The sequence below is a fragment of the Phragmites australis genome, chromosome 20 (genome assembly GCF_958298935.1).
Source record: "Phragmites australis chromosome 20, lpPhrAust1.1, whole genome shotgun sequence".
NCBI lineage: Eukaryota > Viridiplantae > Streptophyta > Magnoliopsida > Poales > Poaceae > Phragmites > Phragmites australis.
This window is the reverse complement of record NC_084940.1, coordinates 8,329,888-8,352,905: the sequence shown is the minus strand read 5'-3', so window position 1 is coordinate 8,352,905 and position 23,018 is coordinate 8,329,888. Positions and strand designations below refer to the sequence as shown.

Here is a 23,018-nt window from a genome sequence, read left to right as displayed (position 1 = left end):
GTAAATCAAATCGGTCTGCAGAGGAAGAAGGGGCGAGAAGATGGATAGATGGCGGAGTTCCATACACAGCGAATGGCGAGGTAGGCGCCTGCGAGCCTGGCAGCGAGGTCGAACTCGGAAGGTCGCCCACAAGCCCCGTTCTGCGTCTCTTGTCTTGTTTGAGGAAGAAAAGACTCCCCGTCGAAAGAAGAAACACTCTTTGATGCTTTGAGATTAGTGGGAACAGGTGGCGACAACTAAGAAGGGTCCAATGAGACCCGGTCTCCAAGGGCGTATCTACAGGGGAGGCTAAGCAGCCCTCTACGGGCTGGAACTTCATTAAAGGTTAGAGATGGAGAAAAAATTAATGATACAGGAGCATGGTATAAAAGGTGAAGGAGTCTCTCACCTATCAGGCTTGTTCAGTACCTTGGTCATGGCTCCGGTTAAACATATGCGTATAACACAAGCCCATTGAGATTTGGGTTGAGAACGCCAGCTCATGAGTATAACGAGCTGCTGTGCACCCTAACAGAAATGGGTCGAACAAACACACATAGAATATACCAGAAAGAGGAGTATGTAGTATAAGGACATGGTACAAACTCGGTCTCCTCCAAATGGAGGCAGAGCAAGGAACAAGGAAATACCGATCGATGGTTACAACAACAGCGCTGCAGAGGTGTGCAGGCCAAGGCACAAAACGTAACAAGGACACGTACGTGTGACTCCTCTCTCAGATGCACGTACGGACACTACCAAGCGTATGGTAGCGTACACGACGGAGAGATTTTATTGTGTAGACTCGTAGATACGTAGTATGCATGCATGTATGGAGACGGGCGGCCTCAGCGATGGAGCCATGCATGCAGGGTCGTCGTTCAGCTGACCCTGGAGCAGTCGATGGATGTGCTGATGGTGTACGGGAGGCTAACGCCACACTTGGAGGGGATGCTGGCGGCGTTGCCGGCCTTGAGCCCGCTGACCCTCCCGGCGGCCGACTTGAGGCAGTTGCAGGCGGTGCGCCTGTCGGCGGGGGTCCTCGCGGCGGAGTTGAGGCTCCTGACGCCGCTGCAGCATGCAGCCGAGGGGCCGGAGCCGGTGCCACGGGCGTAGGCCAGGCAGGGGCCGATGGCGGAGCTGACCTGGCCGCAGTTGATGGCCGCGTTGGCGTGCGGGGCCGCGATGATCAGCAGCGCCGCCACGAGAGCGATCAACACCAGCTGAGCGCGAGCCATGTCGATCTCGATCTCTTGGAATTACTCTGCTTGCTAAGTTGCTTGCTTGTTAACGAGAGATTGGATGGAGCAAGCGTTGGTGAGGAGATTGAAGGGAATGTTGGTCTTTAAATAGGGTTTCTGTGAGGCCGACATGGATGGATGGATGGATGCATGCATGCATTCGTCGGTGGCTTCTGCATGTTTGTATCGGAGTTATTAGCTGGGCAGGAGGTAGTTGGTTGCTGGGGCAGATGGTCGGTGTGTGTTTAATTTGGAGTTAGATCTAAGCGCTTATCACACAATAAACACATCCATCTGTCGACCGATCCTTCCAGTAGTTTTCCCACAATCACAAACAAAGACACGTACCTCATATGTACTCTTGTGAACTGTTGTTCCACGCAACCCATCACGTGTGCCACAATTTTATACGCTCCGTTTGATTTGATGCTACAGTTTTGGTTCTCCAGACATTCTTGACCTAGTTTCCATGTCATAAACTCAATGCCTTGCTAATTTTTACTAAAATTATGACGCTTATTTTTTGTTCGCCACACTTTCTATGCCTCACTTAGAGCTGCCTAACTTAGGGCTGATAAAGGTGGACTTGAGCCAAACATTCACTCATGATGCATGCTCGATCGGAGTGTTTTTGTTTTTGGGGAAAAATGCAAAAATTCCCCCAAAAGTCATTTGGATTTTGACTTTCCCCTCTAAAAATTGTTTTCCTGCAAAAAAAAAACCCCAAAGGTTTGATTTTGTTGCAAAAACACCCCCAAAAATTCTAAAAAATAAACAAAAATCACAAAAAATTCTAAAAAAACTAGAGACAATTCTAAGACCTTTTGTGAAATTTGTTTTAAAAAATAATATCCTTTGCATCATATTTCATGGAGAGTAAGTTTGAAAAAAGAAAAACGTGCAGCTCATTTATTAATTCGAGTTAAATGCATAGTTAATTATTTACTAATTCAAAAATTATGAAACAAATTTTTTTAGTCTTCTTACATGATCCTCTATGTTGTAAAAATACATAAAATTTTGAAATAGTTATTGTAACGTGCAGGATTGAGTAAATGTGTTGCAGATAAATTAATTAATAACTAATCTATAACACCCTCAAAATTAGTGAAACCATTTTTATTAGTTTACTTAAATAATTATTTATGTAGGAAAAATAATGGTATACATGACAAAGTTAAAATAACATGAGTTAATAAATGAGCTGCACATTTTTCTTTTTTTCCAAACTTACTCTCCATGAAATATGATGCAAAGCATATTATTTTTGAAAAAAAAAAATTCACAGAAGGTCTTAGAATTGTCTCTAGTTTGTTTTAGAATTTTTTTGTTATTTTTTTATTTTTTTTTTGAATTTTTTGGAGGGTTTTTTCAACAAAGTCAAATTTTTAGGGATTTTTTCAACAAAACAAGTTTTGGAGGAGAAAATCAAAATTCAAGTGACTTTTAGGGAGTTTTACATTTTTCCCTTGTTTTTGGGATGTGTACTACGTGATCGATCCCAGCTGCATGATGGATCTGTCCCCAGCGTGAATGTTTAGCTAGGTCTAGCTCTAGGTAGCTGCTAGTTGATCTAGCTGGTGGGATCGATATTCCTACACCTTGCGTGCATATATGCGTACAAGCATCGTGTATTCGTGTACACGCCGCTGAGCAGAATTGAGAAATAAAAGAGGTAAAGATCGATGCATCAGTACGTACGCATCTCCTTGGCCATGCATGCATATATGGCTTCACATAGAAACCTCGATCGTGGAGCCACCCACCACTAGTACTGAAATACATTTTTTGAAACGGACTGTAATAATGGTACTATAGTCGGTTTCATAGCTTAAATTGATTTAAACTGACCGTCTAACTAGAAATCAACTGTAATAATAATCTATTATAGTTGATTTATAGTAAAAATGGACTACATTATAATCGATCAATGTCACAAATTAACTGTAATAATTTGACTAATATAGTCAGTTCTGAATAAAACCTACTAAATATGTTACAATCAGTTCATGCATTGAACTGAACGTAGTTAGGGTATTAATACATTCAGTTCCTTATATAAACCGACTATACTAATCATCCATCACATCATCCACTCAAGCAGTTGCAGGCAGCTCAGACCGAGCAGCGTTGTCTGAATAGCAGCTGCTTAGGCCCTGTTTGTTTCAGCTTCGGATTCTGGCTTTCAGCTTTTATAATCCGAAGCTGAAATAAACAGGCAGCTTTTGGTTATAGCTTTTTAAAATTTGCTGGTTGGATTGTAAGAATCTGAGAAACTGGTTTTCCTCAGCTTTTGATAGATTGTGAAAGTCCATTTTACTAAACTGTCCATTAAATTTTTTTAGAATCTACAGTCTAAAAGCTTTTCACAATCCAGCTTTTATAAGCTGCTTTTCAGAATCTCTAGCTGAAACAAACAGCCCCTTAGTGGAGTGAGTGATTTTCCCACATTTTGTTGGAGGGCCTTAAGGTTTCGAAGGAGAATTCATTGGTGTGGCAAGGTAAGTAGCTTAGGATATTTAGCTTGATTTCATAAATTATATTGGATCTAGATTGGGCGATTAGATTTAGATGTGTTCTTTTGAGATGCCCATATATGGAAATAGCTATATGTAGCTCGAATTTTTGGCGTGGAGATTGTTCTGATCAAATTGGTAGATACATGGAGAATGTTTAGATCCAAATCTTGCTCAAACTTAAGGTTTAGATTCGAATTATGAGCACATGGCCGGTGTTTACATGGAGAATTTTTTATATAGCTATCTATATTTATTTGAAGATAAACTTAGGTGCATTATTTAGATAAAATTTCTTTATGTACACTTTTAAATGAATATAACAGTATTTTATTAATTTAAATTAATTTGGCTGAGCTCGGTTTAACCGAGATGGGTGTCTGATCTAACCGAACTCACCATTTATATATTTTTTGGTTAATTAATTTAGTTAAATAACATTAATTTTTGTTCTACTGATTGTAGATGGACCGAAGATTGATGTATAATGTCCCTAGACACAGACAAGAATACATTGATGGCGTGAAAAACTTTGTGAGAAAATCCAAGGATGATATGAAGAATAAGAATCGTCAATACATGTATTGTCCATGCATTGACTGTGAGAATAAGGACATGTGGTTTGATGAAGCACGTAACAGAGGACACTATGTGAAAAAAGTTATTAGTAATAACTGATAACTGTCATTAGTAACGGGCAGGCCCGGTCCTGAGATTTCGGGGACCCGGTGCGAAACTAAACATAGGGGCCCATAATATATATGAGTTGTTACTAATAAAAATTTAAATTGCATTCAAAAACAATATTTATATGGAATACTTCATACATATTACCTTAAAAATTTCTTCGGACATTTCTAGATGCGAAGTCATTGATGATGGTATCAATATCAATCTCATCCAATAATTTCTTCTCAATGCATAAAGTTGCCAGACCGTTTAACCTTTCTTGAGACATTGTAGACCTCAAATGGTTCTTCAATAATTTCAACTTTGAAAAGCTTCTTTCAGCAGATGCCACAGTCACAGGCACAGTAAATAAGATCCGATAAGCAACAGAAATATTAGGATAACAATCTGCATCTCTGACAAACTTAAAAATCTCCATGGCAGACATTGGTCTATTTGATAAAGTCAACTGCATAACACTTAACTCAGAAATTAGATCATTTAACTCGACATCAGATGAACCCGCTAGAGAGAAAGTTTCTGCAAATTTAGTGCAACGGTCTTTTAGTTCAGTACCATTCAATGACTTCAAGATTGTTGAACTCATTAAAAACCCAAATATACTTTTGAATTCTTGGAGTTCTTCAAATCTAGTTTTCAATGAAGTGATTGCTATATCAACCATAACAAAAAAGTAATCAACTTCAAAAGCCCTCTCAGCTTGCAAATTTGCTTCAGCACAATCAGTTTCATCAAACTGTCTCTTCCTAATAGAACAACGCTTTATTGGAAATGATGCCTCTACACCCATTTCAGATGCAATACCTTTAGCTATGATCAGACTAGAAGCAAATCCTTCATTTCTATAGCTGTGAAAATAATTCATTATGCCTTCAATTTGCTGTAAGGTAGACTCAATGCACATGGACGATGATTGCAACTTCTTACTCACAGTGTTAACAGCAAATAAAATGTCATGCCAAATAACCATACCAAGTATAAACTCAAAGCTGCCAAGCACTTCAAATAAATTTTTTGCATCGCTCTTATCCTTGGGATCGGTATCATCAGCTTCCCTTAAGTTTAACAAAGCTGACCTTAGCTCAGGAGCTTGATACCTAATTGCTTTAACACTTTTGATTCGACTCTCCCAACGAGTATTGCACAACGATTTCACAGTTAAACTTGGAACATGTTCAAGTAAAACTTTCCATCTTTTGGTAGAACCAGAAAACAATACATATATTCGTTGCACAATTCCAAAAAATGAAATAGCTTTAGCACAGGATTTAGCCATGTCACAAAGAATAAGATTAAGACTGTGGCAAGCACATGGCATATACAAAGCTCTTCGATTAATATCAAGCAACCGTCTTTGCACCCCCTTGTGTTTTCCTTTCATGTTAGAGCCGTTATCATAACCTTGACCCCTAATATCATCAATATTAAGACCAAAAGATTTGATGGAATCAATCAATACATTGAAAAGCCCAGAACCAGATGTATCATCCACCATCAAGAAACCCAGAAAATACTCCTCTAATTTTATTTTGCCATCGGACATATTAACACATCGAACCAACAAACTCATTTGCTCTTGATGACTCACATCTGGGGTACAATCAAGGATAATAGAGAAATATTTTGCCTCTTTAACGATCTTTATGATAGAATTTGTAATATCAGAAGCCAAAAGAGAAACCAACTCATTCTGGATTTTATGACTAAGATAATGATAATGAATCTCATTATTTTGAATACGTCTAAGATGATCTTGCATCACCAAGTCAAATTCTGCAACCATCTCAACACAAGCTAAGAAATTGCCATTCTGATCATTATAGAGTTGCTCTTTGGATCCTCTAAAAGCCAAATTACGTTTACCAAGAAATTTGACAATGGCAATTATTCTTAGTAAAACTTGCCTTATACGTTCTTTCTCCTTGGTGATTTGTTGTTGTAAATCTTTGTCAATCGTTTCACTTTTCCTCAATCTAGCTCTCAGTTCATTCCAAGAGGTCATGTTGGTAATATGCTCGACACTAACTTCATGTTCTTTTAGCCTCTCACTAATATGCCTCCAATCTCTAAATCCATCACGCCCCAATGAACTCTTGCAATTTCTAGAATTGAAAATCTTACAACAAAAGCAAAACACTCTATCAACATGCTTCGAATAGACTAACCATTTTCTGTCATGAACCTCCCCATTACTCATTTTTCTAGAGAAATGAGCATACGAAAAATGTCTTGAGTTGTCATCTAAAGGGAACACAATATTTTCTTCTCTTATAGGCCCCTTTTCCACTAATATGTCCCTAGCTTTGTTATCAAGATTATCCCAATTTTTTGGATCATAAATATCCGTAGTAAAAACCGGCTGCTCATCAACACTAGCGGATTCTGTAGCAGATGAATTAAATATGTTCTCATGATCACTTACATTGTTATCATCCTCGTTGATGTCAACATTGTCTTCCGTAGGGGTAGGGCACTGGTCTTCATCGTTCACATTAGTTTGTTCCTCCACAGCAACTATCGCCCACTCATCTGTGTTTCTTGAACTGCCCGTATTACTCCTTAAAAATTTGTCCATTGCCCCCTTTTGTGACAATATTAACTCATCCACCCGTTTTCTCTTTTTCCTTTTTTCATTACCCGATACGTACTTTCTCGATGACATGATACCTAGGACAAACTGATAATTGAAAAGATTAACATGTTAGTGGTTGAACTCATATAAATTACAAAGTTAGAAAACTAAAAAGATCGGATTAATTGAAACTAATCTAAATCTTACCAAATAGTTGGCTAGGCAATTAGGCAATTAATGATTACTGATTCGTCCAAGAGAGATAAGGCTCCAAGCTAACCTGACAAAGCCAATTAGATAATTAGCCAAAATCACAAGTGTCTATCACTAGCTATCACTAACAAGTACAATTGGCAAATTAACGATAGCATCATGGCAAGGCACCAGATCCTTCAGAGTTTAAAGGCAACATGCATATACAGTACAACAGTGAACAGCCACATTACGTAGCTTGGCTGCAAATTCTCTGATGAGCTAGCGCAAAGTTCAGTGTACAAAAAAGAAAGAAAAAATTATATACAGTAAAACATATACAGTACAGTACTGTCAGTACATGGATTGATCGGTAATTGGCAAAGCAACGATGGCATATTGGCTTCATAGCAATTGGCAAGGCAAGGCAAGTGGTGTACCAGTGTTGGTGCTGCTCACCTGAATTGAATCAGTAGTGTCACATCACATGCAGATGAGGAGCAGATCAATCACCAAGACGTACTCGTCTAGTCGTCTTGCACGGTCACACGGCAGCCGGCGGTGACGGCGAACGGGCGAAGCGGCCGTTGCAACTTGCAATAGAGACTGGAGTGGCGACGCCGTGACGGCGAAGTGGGTTCTAGGCTCTAGCCTGCTAGCCGCCGCACATACGGCAGTCTCCTCGACTCCTCCGGCCAATGCAGCGATGCGCATGCGCCTCGAGCAGTCGAACGACGAACGGTTCCGATTGGGCCTTGCTGCGACGCGTAGGATATTGACGGTGGCGCGTTTGGAAATGCTGAGAGCCTCGCTCGATGGGCTGTTGCCTGCTGGGCTAGCGCTGGGCTGGGTGAGGCCTTCGCGTCTTGCTCCCCGGGGTATGTGGGGGCCCTACGAGTTGGGGGCCCGGAGCGGCCGCACTGCTCGCCCCCCCCCCCCCTCAGATCTGGCCCTGGTAACGGGTAACGTATCTGTCACTCTTATCACGTCACTAATAATAAGTCATTAGTGACAGGTCATAACTGTGATCCATCACTAATATTCAATCATTAGGGACGGGTAGTGATGGGTCGTAACCGTGACCCGATACTATTGACTAAATATTAGTAACGGGTTATAATCTTAACCCATCACTGATGACCGACGAACATTTTTCGTATTTTTTGGACACAAAAAAGTCAAAAAATATATTTTTTCACCTAACCCATCCCAACGTAGGCCCATCCTATATGTCTCACAAGACATTTTTTTCACATTATTTTCAAGTTTACGTTCATGGGAATCGAATCCGCAACCTCCTCCTTGCGCGTGTAGTCACCTTACCACCTATGCTATCACGTAGTTGTGATAGAAACCGGATATTTTATCCTTTTAACCTTCTTTGCCGAAGGTCATTAGTGATGCATCATAACCATGACCCGTCACTAATGACTAATTTTGCCAAATTTCATCGAGGGTTATAATTTGATATGTGACCCGAAGTGCATTCGGTAAAATGGATATAACTTTTGCATACGGACTCTGATTTTAACGTTTTTTTTACTCTACGGACATCTACAGAAAAAGTTACATCCGTTTCTCCCCTACTTTGTCGGGTTCAGAGAATTTTTTTAGGCCAAAAATGGCTTGGAAAGTTCTCACCTCGAAAGTTTCTGCACCATTTTCAGAACGCGCATTTGTCTCCATAGCCGCCACACCTTACATCAAACTTGACCAAAAATGTACAATGGTTCCTATTATAGTGCTGTTGAGGTGAGAAAAATAAATAAAAAATGTACAATGGTCACTAATGACTGGCATAGGATAACCCGTCACTAATGACGAGCCTAGGATGACCCATCACTGATGACCTAGTCATTAGTGACAGGTCACAACTTAACATGTCACTAATGACTAGCTTAAGACGATCTGCCACCGATGATCTTATCATTAGTGACGGATAACAACTTGACCTATCACTAATGACTAGCCTAAGATGACATGTCATTGATGACCTAGTCATTAGTGACGGATCACAGCTTTACCCGTCACTAATGATTGGCTTAGGATGACTTGTCATTGATAACCAAATCATTAGTGACGGGTCACAACTTGATCTGTCACTAATGACCGGCTTAGGATGACCCGTCACTAATGACCGGCTTAGGATGACCCGTCACTAATGACCTTATCATTAGTGACAGATCACAACTTGATCTGTCACTAATGACTGGCCTAGAACAATCCGTAACTAATGACTCGCTTAGAATGACCCATCATTGATGATCTTATCATTAGTGACGGGTCACAACTTGATCCGTCACTATTATCATCAGTGACGGGTCATGTTACGATCCGTCACTAATGACCACTCATTAGTGACATATTTATATCTGGTCCCGATCAGAAGGCACATTAGTGATGCGTTCTTATTGGACCCATCATTAATATGACATTAGTGACGGGTGTTGAGCAGCTGTCACTAATATAGTGTCTACTTTGCTGGTTTCTTACGTAGTGGGGCACTTGGTTAAAAGGGGTTTTAAAGAACGATATTGTCACATCCCCGAAAATGCATATACATGTCATTGAGCATCATAAGCATCATGTTTGATTACAAGCATTGTTGTATGTTGGTTGAGATGAATTTTAGTGATTTTTTCTAGATTCTTTTTTGGAATTTAGGCAATGCCTTAGAAATATGCTAGAAGTTATGCGAGTGACCAAATTAGGAGAATTTTGTTTAATTTTCACATAGGCTTTGAACGACCCGTCACTTACCAGTTGTAGCAAACATAGCTGTCTTAGGGCATGTATGTGATTTTGTTGATTAATGACAACATAGTCAATGAGACTAAGATGTTTGTCAAGTATATGCTTTAGTAGATCTCATAGATGCAACAAAAGAGACACTGAAGCTGGAAAAAAGAGACGAATGAATTAGACTTGTTTCATAAATTTTTGATATGATGAAATGGGATGAATTTCTGTACAATCATGTAGAGCACTTCACAAGCTTTCTATAGAGTACAAGATCATTAAAATCGGAGTTCAGAGCGAAAAGTTATGCCCAAAATACATAATGCCGTTATGCTGAAATTTGCCTCACCGGATGATTCGGTGCTCATAAGAAAAATAGTCCGGTGCTACACCGGATAGTCTGGTGCTCACAGAGAAAAATGATCCGATGTTAAAAAAAATTGCACCAAAGTCTATATGCCTCACCGGATGATCCGATATTCACAAAAATGAACTCACCGGACTATTTTCCAGAGAAGTTGCAAAATAGCTCGGTTGACACCGTATGCACATCGGATGTTCCGGTGTTCACAATGAAAAGTACTCCGGTGTTTACAAAAATGATAGTGGAGTTTCAACGGCTAGTTTTTAGAGAGTACACACCGTATAGTCTGGTGCTTGTAATATTGCACACGCCGAACCATCCGGTAAGTACAAAAAGAATGTGATCGTTGGAGCAACGACTCGTTCACGGAGTTGAGCCTATTTATACCCCTCCACTCAATCATTTGAAGGTGCTAGAGTCCAAAGAAACTCTTGTACACCTAAGAAGACATCTAAGCCATCTAAGAGCATAAAGTGTCCATCCAAGGCGATTAAGCACATCATTAGTGAGTGATTAGTGCTTATAGGCCTATAGAGAAGAGTTGCTAGGTGCTGCAACCTAGAGTGTGGATCAAGGAATGATCCAAAAGTGTACCGAGAGGTACGCTGGTGCCTTGAAGTCGACTTGCCGGTAACTTGTTGACCCTCCGACTTGGTGTGGAGCGGCGACAAGAGGATTGTCTGGGGACGTACTAAAGTTCCGAAGTGAAGACAGCATACAAGTGACCGGAAGAGAGGTTAGTGGTGAGACTTCACCTTGGTGGCTCGGTGGCTCATCATGCTTGAGGCTTTGTCTTGGTGACTTGGTATCTCAAGAGTCGTGATTAGAAGAGACTTTGCAACTGAGAGCATATCCTTTGTGGAGCTCCAATATGGACTAGTGGTGGCTTGTGTGCCACTGATACCACAGGATAAAAATCCCTCGTGCTGAGTTTGTCTCTCTACCTTATTTACGTTTTCGTATTTACATTCTTGCAATTTAACTTGCAATCCTTATGAGTGGCAGAAGTAGACACACTAGATAAGGCTAGAGTATATTTAGATAGAAATTGAGATAGGCTTAACTTGTGAAAGTTTTGAAGCCAATAGTTGTAAGTGTCCCAATTCACCTCCCTCTTAGAACCTCCTCGATTCCCTTCACCAGTGGGTCCCACATGAGCTGGGCCCTCCCTCTTCTCCTTTAGCAGCAGCTCACCTCCCTCACTCTCACTCAAACACACTCAAAGGGGAGAACAACCTATCCTCTCTTCTCCACCCCAAATCTCCCTCGAGAAGTTGAAATCAAGATATGCATGCTACACTATCACGTTCCCTAGCCTTCAAGTTTTACATCCATCCAAGTATCTTGTGCATGCATGGAGGTTTGATGTTGTTCTTGATTTCTCTCTCATTTGGTTGAAGCATCTAGGAGCTGCAGTTTTTCTCCTCTTCCTCGAGCTCCCATCCTCTCTTTTCCCTAACCGGTGGTCACCACTCTCAGCAAGGACGTGGGGTAAGTTTCCTAGAGGCCCATGGTGGTAGTGCCGATACACTTTGCACACAACCTGCAATGGATTAGCAGACCAATGGATCAAAGCTGAAGATGATGTGAGTGGAAGGAAGGAGGCTGCTCCTATATATCTCCATTCCCCAAGTACTCTACAGATTGCAGGCCACGCCATCAACACTACAGTGGCTCCTCAGGGAGGGGATGATCTCGGTTGTGCCACAATAAGAAAGAAACTCCACTCTAGCCATGTACTTGATGGATCCCCGATTTGCCTTGACCGTATGTGCCTCAACGACATCGCCATGGTTTGGGCCTCGACTAGTGAACAAGGTTCACAAATGCGTTTGAGCACCAAAATGCGTTCCCAAGCGCATTCTTTGAAGATCGCAAATATCGATCGACATTCAAAGAATTCGATGAGAATTCAGCCAAAATTCATATTTTTGAATTTTTTGAATTTAAATTCAAATTTGACCGATAAGTGTTGGTTTTCGTAATGCGAGTGAGCTTGAATCGATCGATATTCATAGATATTCATGAATATCATTTGAATTTGTGAACCCTGCTCGTGAACCGAAACTCTTATCCTCGTCGTTGTTGTGGCCCTTCTCAACACAATATTCATATAAATAGCAAAGAGAGAGGAGCGGACGGGCGTAGAATGGCCACCTATCCCCTCCACACTATCCTAGGGGAATGTGGAACGAGACAGGCGTCATGTTGCGTCATAAGGGAGGTGGCAGCCCAAGGTTGGGGGAGCTAGCAGAGTGGGGGACGAGTAGGGAATAGGGTAGGCGTGGGTGGAGGGAGCACAAGGAGGCGGTAGTTCTGGTGGTGTAGGCGGCAGGTAGTAGTGTGCAGGGTGACCCATATATCTTGGTGGCTCTAGGATGAAACAAAAATTAGAGGCCCACTTAAAAATAATTTTTATATTTCAATTGAAAATGAAATATTTGTTACATTTAGAAGTTCACTGCAAAGACAGTTTTTTTTATGACAATGGTGATGCATTAAGAACTAAAAATTATAGAATTTGAGTACTAAGGACAACACTTCTTATTTTAGAGAATCGTAGCAGCCAAAGCATCAAAGGAGCTCATCATCCATTCATTCATTACCTAAAAAACAAAGAAACCATTTTTGTGTTCAAGTGCATGATGATCATTTAAAATAATTCCTTCCAGCATTTTTACATGTAAAGTCATTAATGATGGTATCAACATCAATCTCACCTAGCAAATTCTTCTCAACGCATAATGTAGCCAAACTGTTTAACCTTTCTTGTGATATTGTTGGCCTCGAATAGTTTTTTGTTTAATAATTTTAGCTTTGAAAAGGTTTTTCAGCTGATACTACAGTCATATACATAATAAATAAGTTTTGATAAGCAATAGAAACATTAGGATAATAATTTAATTCTTTAACAAACTCAAATGTCTCCATACCTTTCTTGTGACAAACGAAGCGCACAAGCAAGGCATGGAGTCCTTCTACTGGGGCATGTGTTGGGCTATAATATCTCTTTTATGTAGTTGCCTTTGGGCCTATACATGTATAAGGCTATATACTACATACATATCTAGGTTGGGATCTCTAAATTTTGGGGGCTCTAGGCCATCGCCCTCGCTGCCCTTGCTCAGGGCCGGCCCTGGTAGTGTGCATAGGAAAGACGAGGAGCAAGAGAGGGTGGTGGGGGTAATGCCAGGATGGGCGGGAGGTGGTGTGGAGAGGTGATGGTTAAGGGAGATCAAGAGTGTGAGATCATGTGTGCTAAAAATCAGTTTTATCATGAAATTGACAAAAACGCAAAGTGATTTTACGCAAAGTGCTTGAATATGCTCATGGTAACATAATGATATTTGTGGATTTTATATATGCAATACACTTGTGTGAGTGGTGTTGTGCGGATTGACGTGAGTCAAGTTTGTGAGAACTTATAGTGTTTGAAGTTATTTGTTGTTTTTTTCATATGCAGGTGTGTCATGAGTACATATATGGTCGGTGATAGGGACCGAAACTAGATTCAAATAGGAACTGAGGTCAAGAAGTCATGTGCGCCGTTCAGGCTAGGGAACATAAATCTAAAGATAAATTGTACTATAAGATGTATATAGGTGTTGTATAGTCTAGGGTGCGGAGTGTCAACTAATTTATGACGCAAAAGAATTATTTCATGTGCACGCGTTAGTGTGCAATGAAATAAATAAAGAGAAAGAGGAAGGTATTGTGCTATTGGCACAGTGCGCGTGTCAGCAGAGCGCACAGCGATGGCCTGGCCTGGCTCGCGACGGTCCAACTTGTGGCGCGGTAGCTCGCGCTAGCGCGAGGCTGTCCGGAGTGCTACAGGGCACGCAGAGCGGTGCTGGGCAGGCGGGTGTCGTGTGGCGCGGTGCCATGCTAGCGCGCGATGGGAGCTGGCCCAACAGGCGGCCTGAAGCGCTGGGTGACGGCCGAGGGAACGACGTCGCTGTACTAGGGATGTTAATGGGACCCGATCTTCGATTTTCTGCGGGAAATTTCCTTATCAGGGAATAGGGGTGGAGAAATTTCGTCTCCCACGAACTTATATGGGGACGGGAACAGGAAGGCGCTTCCCGTCTCCGCTCCCCGTTATATCCCCGATATCACATATATACATATTTTTCTTAGTATATAAATATACAAACATTACATTATGTAGAGTAAGTAATAAATTACTCTTATTCTTTTTTGTCTAACCTACGATATTTAATTAATCTTGTATTAATTACCTTCGTATACATCAATAAATTATTTATTTATACAACGTACATATTGTTAATATATAAAAATAATCAAATATCATTCAATTTTACATCCTCATTGGGGACCCGATCCCCGTAAATTCTCCGCGGGGATGAGGATGGGAGAAATCTTCCCCCCGATAGCTAAATGGGGACGGGGATGGGGAAGCATTCCCCGACGGGGATTGGCCCCGTTGCCATCCCTACGCTAGACGCGAGCTGAGGCACTAAGGTAGTGCTTGTTAGTGTAAGGAGATGGGGTAGAGCGGATTTATTATGTTTTTAGCTGTTTGGACGGAGAGCAGTGAGATAAAATAATTTGAAATCGAGAAATATTCTTTAAAAATTCGAGACGGAACCGTTTAAAAAAATTGTAAAATACAGCTATCCCACTTTAAACATGACACTAACGGTACACCCTAAATACTAAAATAGATTCGTTTCATCTCGCTATCAAACAAATATTTATACATAAATAAAATCATCTCATCTTAAATATATAAATAAAAATATCCCACCTCATTACACTCTTCAATCAAACACTCCTCAATCAAACACTACCTAAATAAACGAGTCAACGGCATTGTGGCAGTCCATGCGCAGCTAGCAGATGCTAGCATGGCCTAGTCCTAGTCTAGCGATGGAGGCTGAAGTTGTGTCGGACAACAACAAGATTTGTTACTCTGCGACACAATAGTGATTGAGATGAGAGACAGAGAGGAAGGGATGCTTGAGAGGTGCATCTCGTGAAATTATTTATGTAATAAAGATTAAATTTCGTAAGTAGATGAGTAAGTAATTCTATTTTTTATTCAAGCTTTTTTGTTTGTGTCCTTTCATATTGATTTTTGTGGATTTGACATGATTTATTTTGGTTTAATCCGTCCAAAATGATCCTAAGCGTCGAGACAAGGTTTTAAAAAAATTGGCTAGTTAGTTTTTCATAATTCTTGTATAATCGTAATTTTAGGGTTTAATCTATTTTCGTCATCAGTTGTCACAGTCTGCTCGGAAAATTAACTCTTGATCCATAGAAAAAAGAAAGAAAGGTGAAGGTGCAGCACGAAGAAGAGAAAGTTCTCTTTACCCATTAGGTCTACGTTCGTCATTGACAGTTTCATTGGACTTTCTTCCGCATGCAAAGGCTCGGTGATCACCAGTGGTGCTAGATGGTAGTTGGTGAGCTGTAGCCGCAGCTAGGGAGGAATAGGGCTCCAGCAAGGCGCTCAATCCACTAAATGTGCATATGCATATCACCTTCACCCCATGTGGGACCTATCAGCATATCAAGTATCGATAGGTCCTATTTGCACTTGTCTGTGCCGATAGGACCTCAACCCACAGCCACGTGTGTGTGCCACTGGCAATGATGGGCCCAACTTTTTCAACTTGGGTGTACGTACCCATTGCGCTCGTGCCTGCAACCGTGTGCCCCGCCTTGCTCATGCACGCGTCGCCGCTGCACCCCGCTTAGCTCGAGCTCGCGCTACTACTGCCCTCCAGGCTTCTACATAGTTCATAACAAATTTTAACCTTGTGATTCAAATGGACATGTCCATCTCAAATAAAATTGGGGCTAAAGGGTTAGAGCAAGTGCTGTGGATCAAATAATGGATTGTAGTGCTTATGGAAGCTGCCAACAGAGTTATTTCTATTTCTAATGGATTACACAGCTTAAGAACGAACAATTAATGGATTCTAAAAGTGGATATAACAACTCATTTTTCATACAGGATTTCTTGTTACAACCCTTGCTAAGCATGATGTGCATAGATTCAAATATAATTCTTAACAAACCATAAGTTCATGATAACTGATGGTAAAAGACAGCCAACTTCTCACCTAAACTAAAGAATCCAGATATGGAATACATGGCATCATGAAAAATGATGTAAGTATCATAAAATAAATCTGAAATACGAATTATGGCTTTCTTGTTACAGCTCACACTATAGCTGGATTGAACTAAATAATTCTTTGTGCATTAAGGGACATGTCATGTTGCTTTATGCTCATTTTGAAATCGGTAAATATTTGAACAGCACAAATGCTTCCTTTCATTTGTGTATTTACATAATTCATTGTTTGTTTTCCTTGTTTAGGACTAGAAAATTTTATTGGGCATTGTATCATACACATTAACACACAGATGTTAAACCAAGCAATATACAACAATACAACATCAGTTGAGATGTATTGACGTGGTATATTCCGATTAGGTGAAGGATGAGGCACATGTTAGCAATGTCAACAAACTAGAAGGGCCCTAACCCGGCCGTGGTCAATATGTTGCAAGGAGCATTTGAACCAAATGCAGCATATCCAACACATCCAACAGAGATGTAAAAGATGGTGGTGGCTCCAATTCCATACATTGATACCTTCTTCATGGTCTTGTTCTCCGATGGTGGTGACTTCAAAGTATCCTAGACTCAGAACAGATCAAAAGGGCACTTTATTGACAAGAACATTGCTACTTGGATTAATGTACAAAACATAATTTTCAGTATCTGAAATTTACTACGAATTCATTCAGATCAAAAAGTAGTTGCGGTATGTATTAGTATGAATCATACATACGTGGATCTCAATCAGGACTTCTGCAAAAGTGTAAGCAAATGCAACGTTCCCCAGGGCAAGAAGCATGTTCCACAACTTCTTGGTTCAGGACACCGCTGCAGCACCTTGAATCCTCCCTCTGAGATCACTGCCATAAGACATCCACTGCTCCACCGAGAGCCCGAGCCCGAAGAAGGAGTAGGCGAATGACATGACCGCCACGACGATGGACAACCAAGTGATGTGCTCTAGGCTAGAGAACCGGGACAACACCACATAAACTACGCTGAACGCCAACATGAGCACGGTCCCTAACACGTCACAATGAGCGTTGTGGCTGTTCCAGTGGAACTCCTCGCCCGTGTCGTGCCCCGCTAGGCCCACCTTCGGCTCTGCCTTGCTGGCGACCGCACCACCGACGTGCCCTGCCAGGCCCGCGCCGCCACCTTGCCCAGCTAGCACTTTGCGTCGGTGCCACCATGCCATGCTAGCACCAAGGCCAGACCCGCCTCCGCCCAGCTTGCGCCGCCGCTGCCGCCTGCTTCTAGGTTTCGATGATACAACTGTTGGACTCGTGTGTGCATGTGTCTTTCTGCTATGTGCGACAAGTTGGCGTGGGGAGTTCGGCACTGTGCATATATAGATTTTTTTTTGCAAAATTTTTTTGGATGTACATATATACACCTATGTCCTTTCTTGGACCTGCCCATAGCCACAGGGGATGTTGGCACTCGGAGTGGCGATAAGTGACTTAGTCAACACTCCAATTGCTGACAGTCCTATTTTTGCGATCTTCCAAATTTGAATTATATTTTTGCAATTTCCAAAAAAATATTATTATTTATAAATAAATCCTTAGTTCACCTGGCCGTCTCACGTACGCACACCCGGCCTCGGCCCCGGCCCGGTCCCAGCCCCGGGCCCGGCCTCTCCGCTTGCGCGCGCGTTTGGACGGCCGGACATGAGCCTGCAACGTCGCCGCGCGCCAGCTTCCCCTCCACCTCTCGGGCCAGCCAAGTAGCCAACCAACCAGCCAGCCACCGTGCCGCCGTTGGCGCGCGCGCCGAGCCGTGGACGACGAGGAGGGTCTGGCCTGGCGTCCCGCGAGGTGCGCCGGCCTCAAAAGATGAGATGGGCTTGCGAAGCTGCTTGGGTCGTTTCTCATTGGTCGGCCCGTATGGACAGTGGATCGGTTTCATCTTTTGCCAGCTTTGACCCTACGACGATTGCTATTTATTCTGACAGGTGGGACCCCGACTCCTCACCCACGATCCCTGAAAAGACCAACAGGCCTTCCGCTCTAGGGTTTCTTCCGCTATCCCCTCCCGTCCCAACCCGCGCGACCTCGCCGCCGCATCCAGACTCCAGGTGAGCTCTCCCTTCCTACCTCTCGTTCCAAACGCATCGGTTTCGTCGGCATCGAGACCCTCTGGATCCGCGGTTCTTAGCGCCGCGCATCCAGCGCGCCTGTTCCGCTGGTGAATCGGCTCTTCTTCTTCTGGGAGGTGTGGAGTTCGGTGCGTTCGCTCGATCTCGGTTCATGTGGATGCGTGCCGATTTCGCCGGTAGGATCGCCGGCTACATTTGGATCTCGTAGCCCCCCGTACGTGTCTTACGCGTTTGAATTTCTCGGAGAATCGATTGGTGTTGGTTCTGGTTACGCGAGGTTAGGAGCTCGGCTAGACGTTCCCGTGGCTTGTTCCTGTTAGAAATTTCATTTTCGCCGCGAATCTATGTTTATACGTGCTAAGATTGTAAATTTGAGTGGTTGGCGCGTTCAATTGTCTGCGGAATTTCGGCAAGAGCTTTGTTTGTGTTAGTAAAACCTGTTATTTCTGGTTGCTCTTGTGGATTGATCACTGTAAATTGCAACCTTGTTGGATCAATGCTGCGTTTCAGTTGGCATGCTTTGTCGATTAATCCTTATAGCAGCTTGTTTGTTTTGTTCTTTGCATGTGCTTACGATTTTACAGGAATACGGTGGTACTTGTCCCCTTGTGTTGTGCAGTTAATCTTTTGATTAGTAGTCTAGTTACTGCTGCTTCTAAAAATCATTTTTTCCTTTCTTTTTTTTGAATATTGATTCATCCTTATTAGTTGTTTTGTCAAAATCAAGTTTTTTGCAAGGATAATTTTGCTTGTCTGTAAACTCCGTGTTGAGTTCAAATACAGTTTGCATGCTTCCTTCTACTTTTTTCCTGATTATAATTCTTCCTCAATTGTAAACTTTGCAGATCTTGAACCCAGTAGAAGCAAAAGAACAAGCAGCAGCCATGGCATCCCGTTTCTGGACACAGGTTCTTGCTTTCTCTCTTGCATTGACCCCAGCATGGCAGTATTAGATACAGCTGTTGTCCTCATTGATTGCACTAGTTTAGTACTTACTGCTTGATTCTTCTCATCTCCAGGGAGACAGCGAATCTGAAGAGGAGGAGGAAGAAGTTGAGTCAGAACAGGGCAGTGATAGTGATAATGGTGGTGGTGAAACTGGGGGTCGCACTGTACCCCAAAACCGCTATTTGAACAATGAAGACGACAGTGATGAGTCTGATACAGGTCACCGTGTGGTTCGCTCGTTGAGGGACAAACGCAATGAGGAGATGAAATCTACAGTTGATCAAATGCGCAATGCTATGAAGATCAATGACTGGGTTAGCTTGCAAGAGAGCTTTGAGAAGCTCAACAAGCATCTTGAGAAGGTTGTTCGTGTCAATGAATCTACCAAGCTTCCAAATATGTATATCAAGGCTCTTGTGTTACTGGAGGACTTCCTTGCCGAGGCACTTGCAAACAAGGAGGCCAAGAAGAAGATGAGCAGCAGCAATGCGAAAGCGCTCAATGTGATGAAACAAAAGCTTAAGAAAAACAATAAGCAATATGAAGACCTGATCCAAGAGTGCAGAGAGCATCCAGAGAGGTTTGAAGACGACGATGCGGATGGCAAGGATATGGACGAAGAGGACGAGGACAGTGATGCAGAAATTGAGGATCCTGAGAAGATAGCTATGTCGGAATCAGAAGAGGATGATGATGATGAGGATAAGGACGAGGATGGTCCCTGGGAAAAGAAGTTGAGCAAGAAAGATAAGCTGATGGACAAGCAGTTACTGAAAGATCCAAGTGAAATCACATGGGATATTGTTGATAAGAAGCTCAAGGAGATTGTTGCGTCAAGGGGAAAGAAAGGTACTGGAAGGATCGAGCGTGTTGAGCAGCTAACATTTTTGACTCGTGTGGCAAAAACACCTGCCCAGAAGCTTGAAATACTATTTCATGTGATTTCTGCACAGTTTGATGTCAACCCTAGCTTACTTGGGCATATGCCAGTCAATGTGTGGAAGAAGTGTGTCAATAATATGCTTCTTGTGCTTGATATACTCCAACAGTATCCTAATATTGTAGTAGACAACTCAGGGGAGCCTGATGAAAAGGAAACTCAGAGGGGTGCTGACTACAATGGAACAATCCACGTTACCGGCGACCTGGTTGCATTCCTGGAGAGACTGGATTCCGAATTTTTTAAGACTTTACAGTGCACTGATCCATACACAAAAGATTATGTTCAGAGGCTTAGGGAGGAACCCCTGTTTTTGGTTGTTGCACAGAATGTCCAAGATTACCTGGAAAGGGTTGGTAACCTCAAGGCTGCTGCTAAGGTTGCACTACGTCGTGTTGAGCTAGTGTACTACAAACCTCAAGAAGTATATGATGCAATGAGAAAACTGGCAGAGCAGACTGAGGACAGTGGAGAGAATGGAGATGCCGAGGCTGGTGATGAGTATCAGCTAGCTGATGACAACAGGGGACCACCACCATTTGTTGTGATTCCAGAGGTTGTGCCCCGGAAGCCTACTTTCCCAGAGAGTATCAGATCTTTGATGGATGGATTGATGTCCTTAATTTACAAGTATGGGGATGAAAGAACCAAAGCCCGGGCAATGCTGTGCGACATATATCACCATGCGATCTCTGATGAATTTTCAGTGGCTCGTGACTTGCTTTTAATGAGTCATTTACAAGATGGCGTTCAACTTATGGACATATCATCACAGATTTTATTCAATAGAGTCATGGCCCAGCTGGGGTTGTGTGCTTTCAGGGCTGGTTTGATAAATGAAGCTCATGGTTGCTTGACTGAGCTATACTCTACTGGTAGAGTGAAAGAATTGCTTGCTCAAGGTGTGCAACAAAGCCGATACCACGAAAAAACTCCTGAACAGGTAAACCTCCAACCCTCATGCTAGTCACTTACTCTGTGTGTCATGTAAATGCCTGCACATAGCCCCTAATTGCGTGCACGAAACATCCATAGTTCGAAAGATGTAACTGCAAGTTCGTGCTGGCAAATGAGTGTCTTTTCTGCTGCCCACATTCTTACATTAGTATTTTCATCTCTTGTATCTGTTGGTTATTTGTGTTGTTATTTCTTCCTTATTTGTTCTAATAACACTTAGTCCTGATTTTACATAATAATTCTGATTTTGCATCACAAATGCTGCCATTTATCCTTATTGAGCTGCCTTTATATCTTATTTATTCAGATCCACTCGCTTACACACTTTTCTGTGACTTTAGAATATTAGAATATAAAAGTTGCATTTGGAATTTACATTTTATTCATTATAGTTATAAGCTTTAATTGGCATAGTTGTGTCCGCGAGAAACCCACGTTTTGTCCTTGTGATTATTAATGTTAATAATGTAGTCACTCTGATTCCTGCAGGAAAGACTTGAGAGGAGAAGGCAGATGCCATACCATATGCACATAAACCTTGAACTTTTGGAAGCCACACACTTGATTTGTGCAATGCTGATTGAGGTCCCAAATATGGCTGCTAGTACTTATGACAAGCGGAGGCCTATGAGCAAAACATTCCGCAGGCTTCTTGAAGTGAGTGAGAGGCAGACTTTTGTTGGGCCTCCAGAAAATGTGAGGGATCATGTAATGGCTGCCACAAGAGCCCTCAATAAGGGTGACTACCAAAAGGCTTTCAATGTCATAAACTCGCTGGAGATCTGGAAGCTTTTGAGGAACAAGGAGCATGTTCTTGAGATGCTGAAGCTTAAGATCAAGGAGGAAGCCCTTAGAACCTATCTCTTCGCTTACTCGTCTTGCTATGAGTCCTTGAGCCTTAACCAGCTTACTACCATGTTTGACCTTAGTGAGCAACATGCTCACAGCATTGTTAGCAAGATGATGATGCATGAAGAGCTTCATGCCAGCTGGGACCAACCAACAAAGTGTATCATCTTCCACAGTGTGGATCAAACTAGGCTTCAGGGACTACTCTTCCAGATGGCTGATAAGCTCTCGGTCCTTGTGGAGAGCAACGAGAGGGCATATGAGGCTAGAACTGGTGGTACTCTTGAGGGGGTACCACCCAGGCGCAGGGGTGATGGTCAGGACTCATCTAATATGGGGAGGTGGCAGGAGAACTTTGTTTCATCACAAGGGCGTCAGGGTGGTAACCGGTTTGGGTATGCTGGTAGAGGTGGAGGCTCCGGACAGGGTGGTGGGTATCAGAAGGACAGGGGAGGTCAGGGTTCCCGTGGAGGCTATGGTGGTGGTTCACGGTTCCAGGATGGAAGGTCACGCACGCAGTCTGGTTCATCGGCGAGAGGTGATGGCGGTGCACGCATGGTGAGCCTGAACAGGGCTGGTAGAGTTTAGAAACCTAGAGATAACTTTCGGCCCAAGGTTTTGCCTCAAGATCTGCAAGTTTTGAAGCACTGCTCTTCCAGCATTCAGTACTTTTTGCTGTTCTAAACTCAATCCTTGTTTGCTATATTTCGTTGTAGCTTTTTAATTTATCTGTCAGATACTCGGACTAAGAGTTACTCTGGTGTGTGTCATGGGGGTGAGGACCATGTGTTCACTCCTATATTTGATATCAAGTTGCGACTATTTTGCGACTA

General features: G+C 42.4%; 3 protein-coding genes and 1 pseudogene across 3 annotated transcripts; 1 reads left to right on the top strand and 3 right to left on the bottom strand.

Annotated features, from left to right (window-relative positions):
* Positions 1–752: 752 nt before the first annotated feature.
* On the bottom strand, positions 753–1,312 carry LOC133901201 (non-specific lipid-transfer protein 1-like). The gene has a single exon (XM_062342483.1). It carries the CDS (start codon positions 1,215–1,217, stop codon positions 861–863), a length of 357 nt encoding a protein of 118 aa, XP_062198467.1. The 5' UTR covers positions 1,218–1,312; the 3' UTR covers positions 753–860.
* Positions 1,313–4,571: 3,259 nt separating this feature from the next.
* LOC133901428 (uncharacterized) lies at positions 4,572–7,001 on the bottom strand. Its single transcript, XM_062342801.1, has one exon. The coding sequence runs from the start codon at positions 6,999–7,001 to the stop codon at positions 4,572–4,574; it is 2,430 nt and encodes an 809-aa protein (XP_062198785.1).
* Positions 7,002–16,681: 9,680 nt separating this feature from the next.
* LOC133901427 (amino acid permease 6-like) lies at positions 16,682–17,588 on the bottom strand (annotated as a pseudogene).
* A 751-nt stretch (positions 17,589–18,339) lies between these two features.
* On the top strand, positions 18,340–23,018 carry LOC133901269 (eukaryotic translation initiation factor 3 subunit C-like). Its single transcript, XM_062342575.1, has 4 exons — positions 18,340–18,470; positions 19,337–19,399; positions 19,511–21,322; positions 21,826–23,018. Exons 2-4 carry the CDS (start codon positions 19,376–19,378, stop codon positions 22,771–22,773), a joined length of 2,784 nt encoding a protein of 927 aa, XP_062198559.1. The 5' UTR covers positions 18,340–18,470; positions 19,337–19,375; the 3' UTR covers positions 22,774–23,018.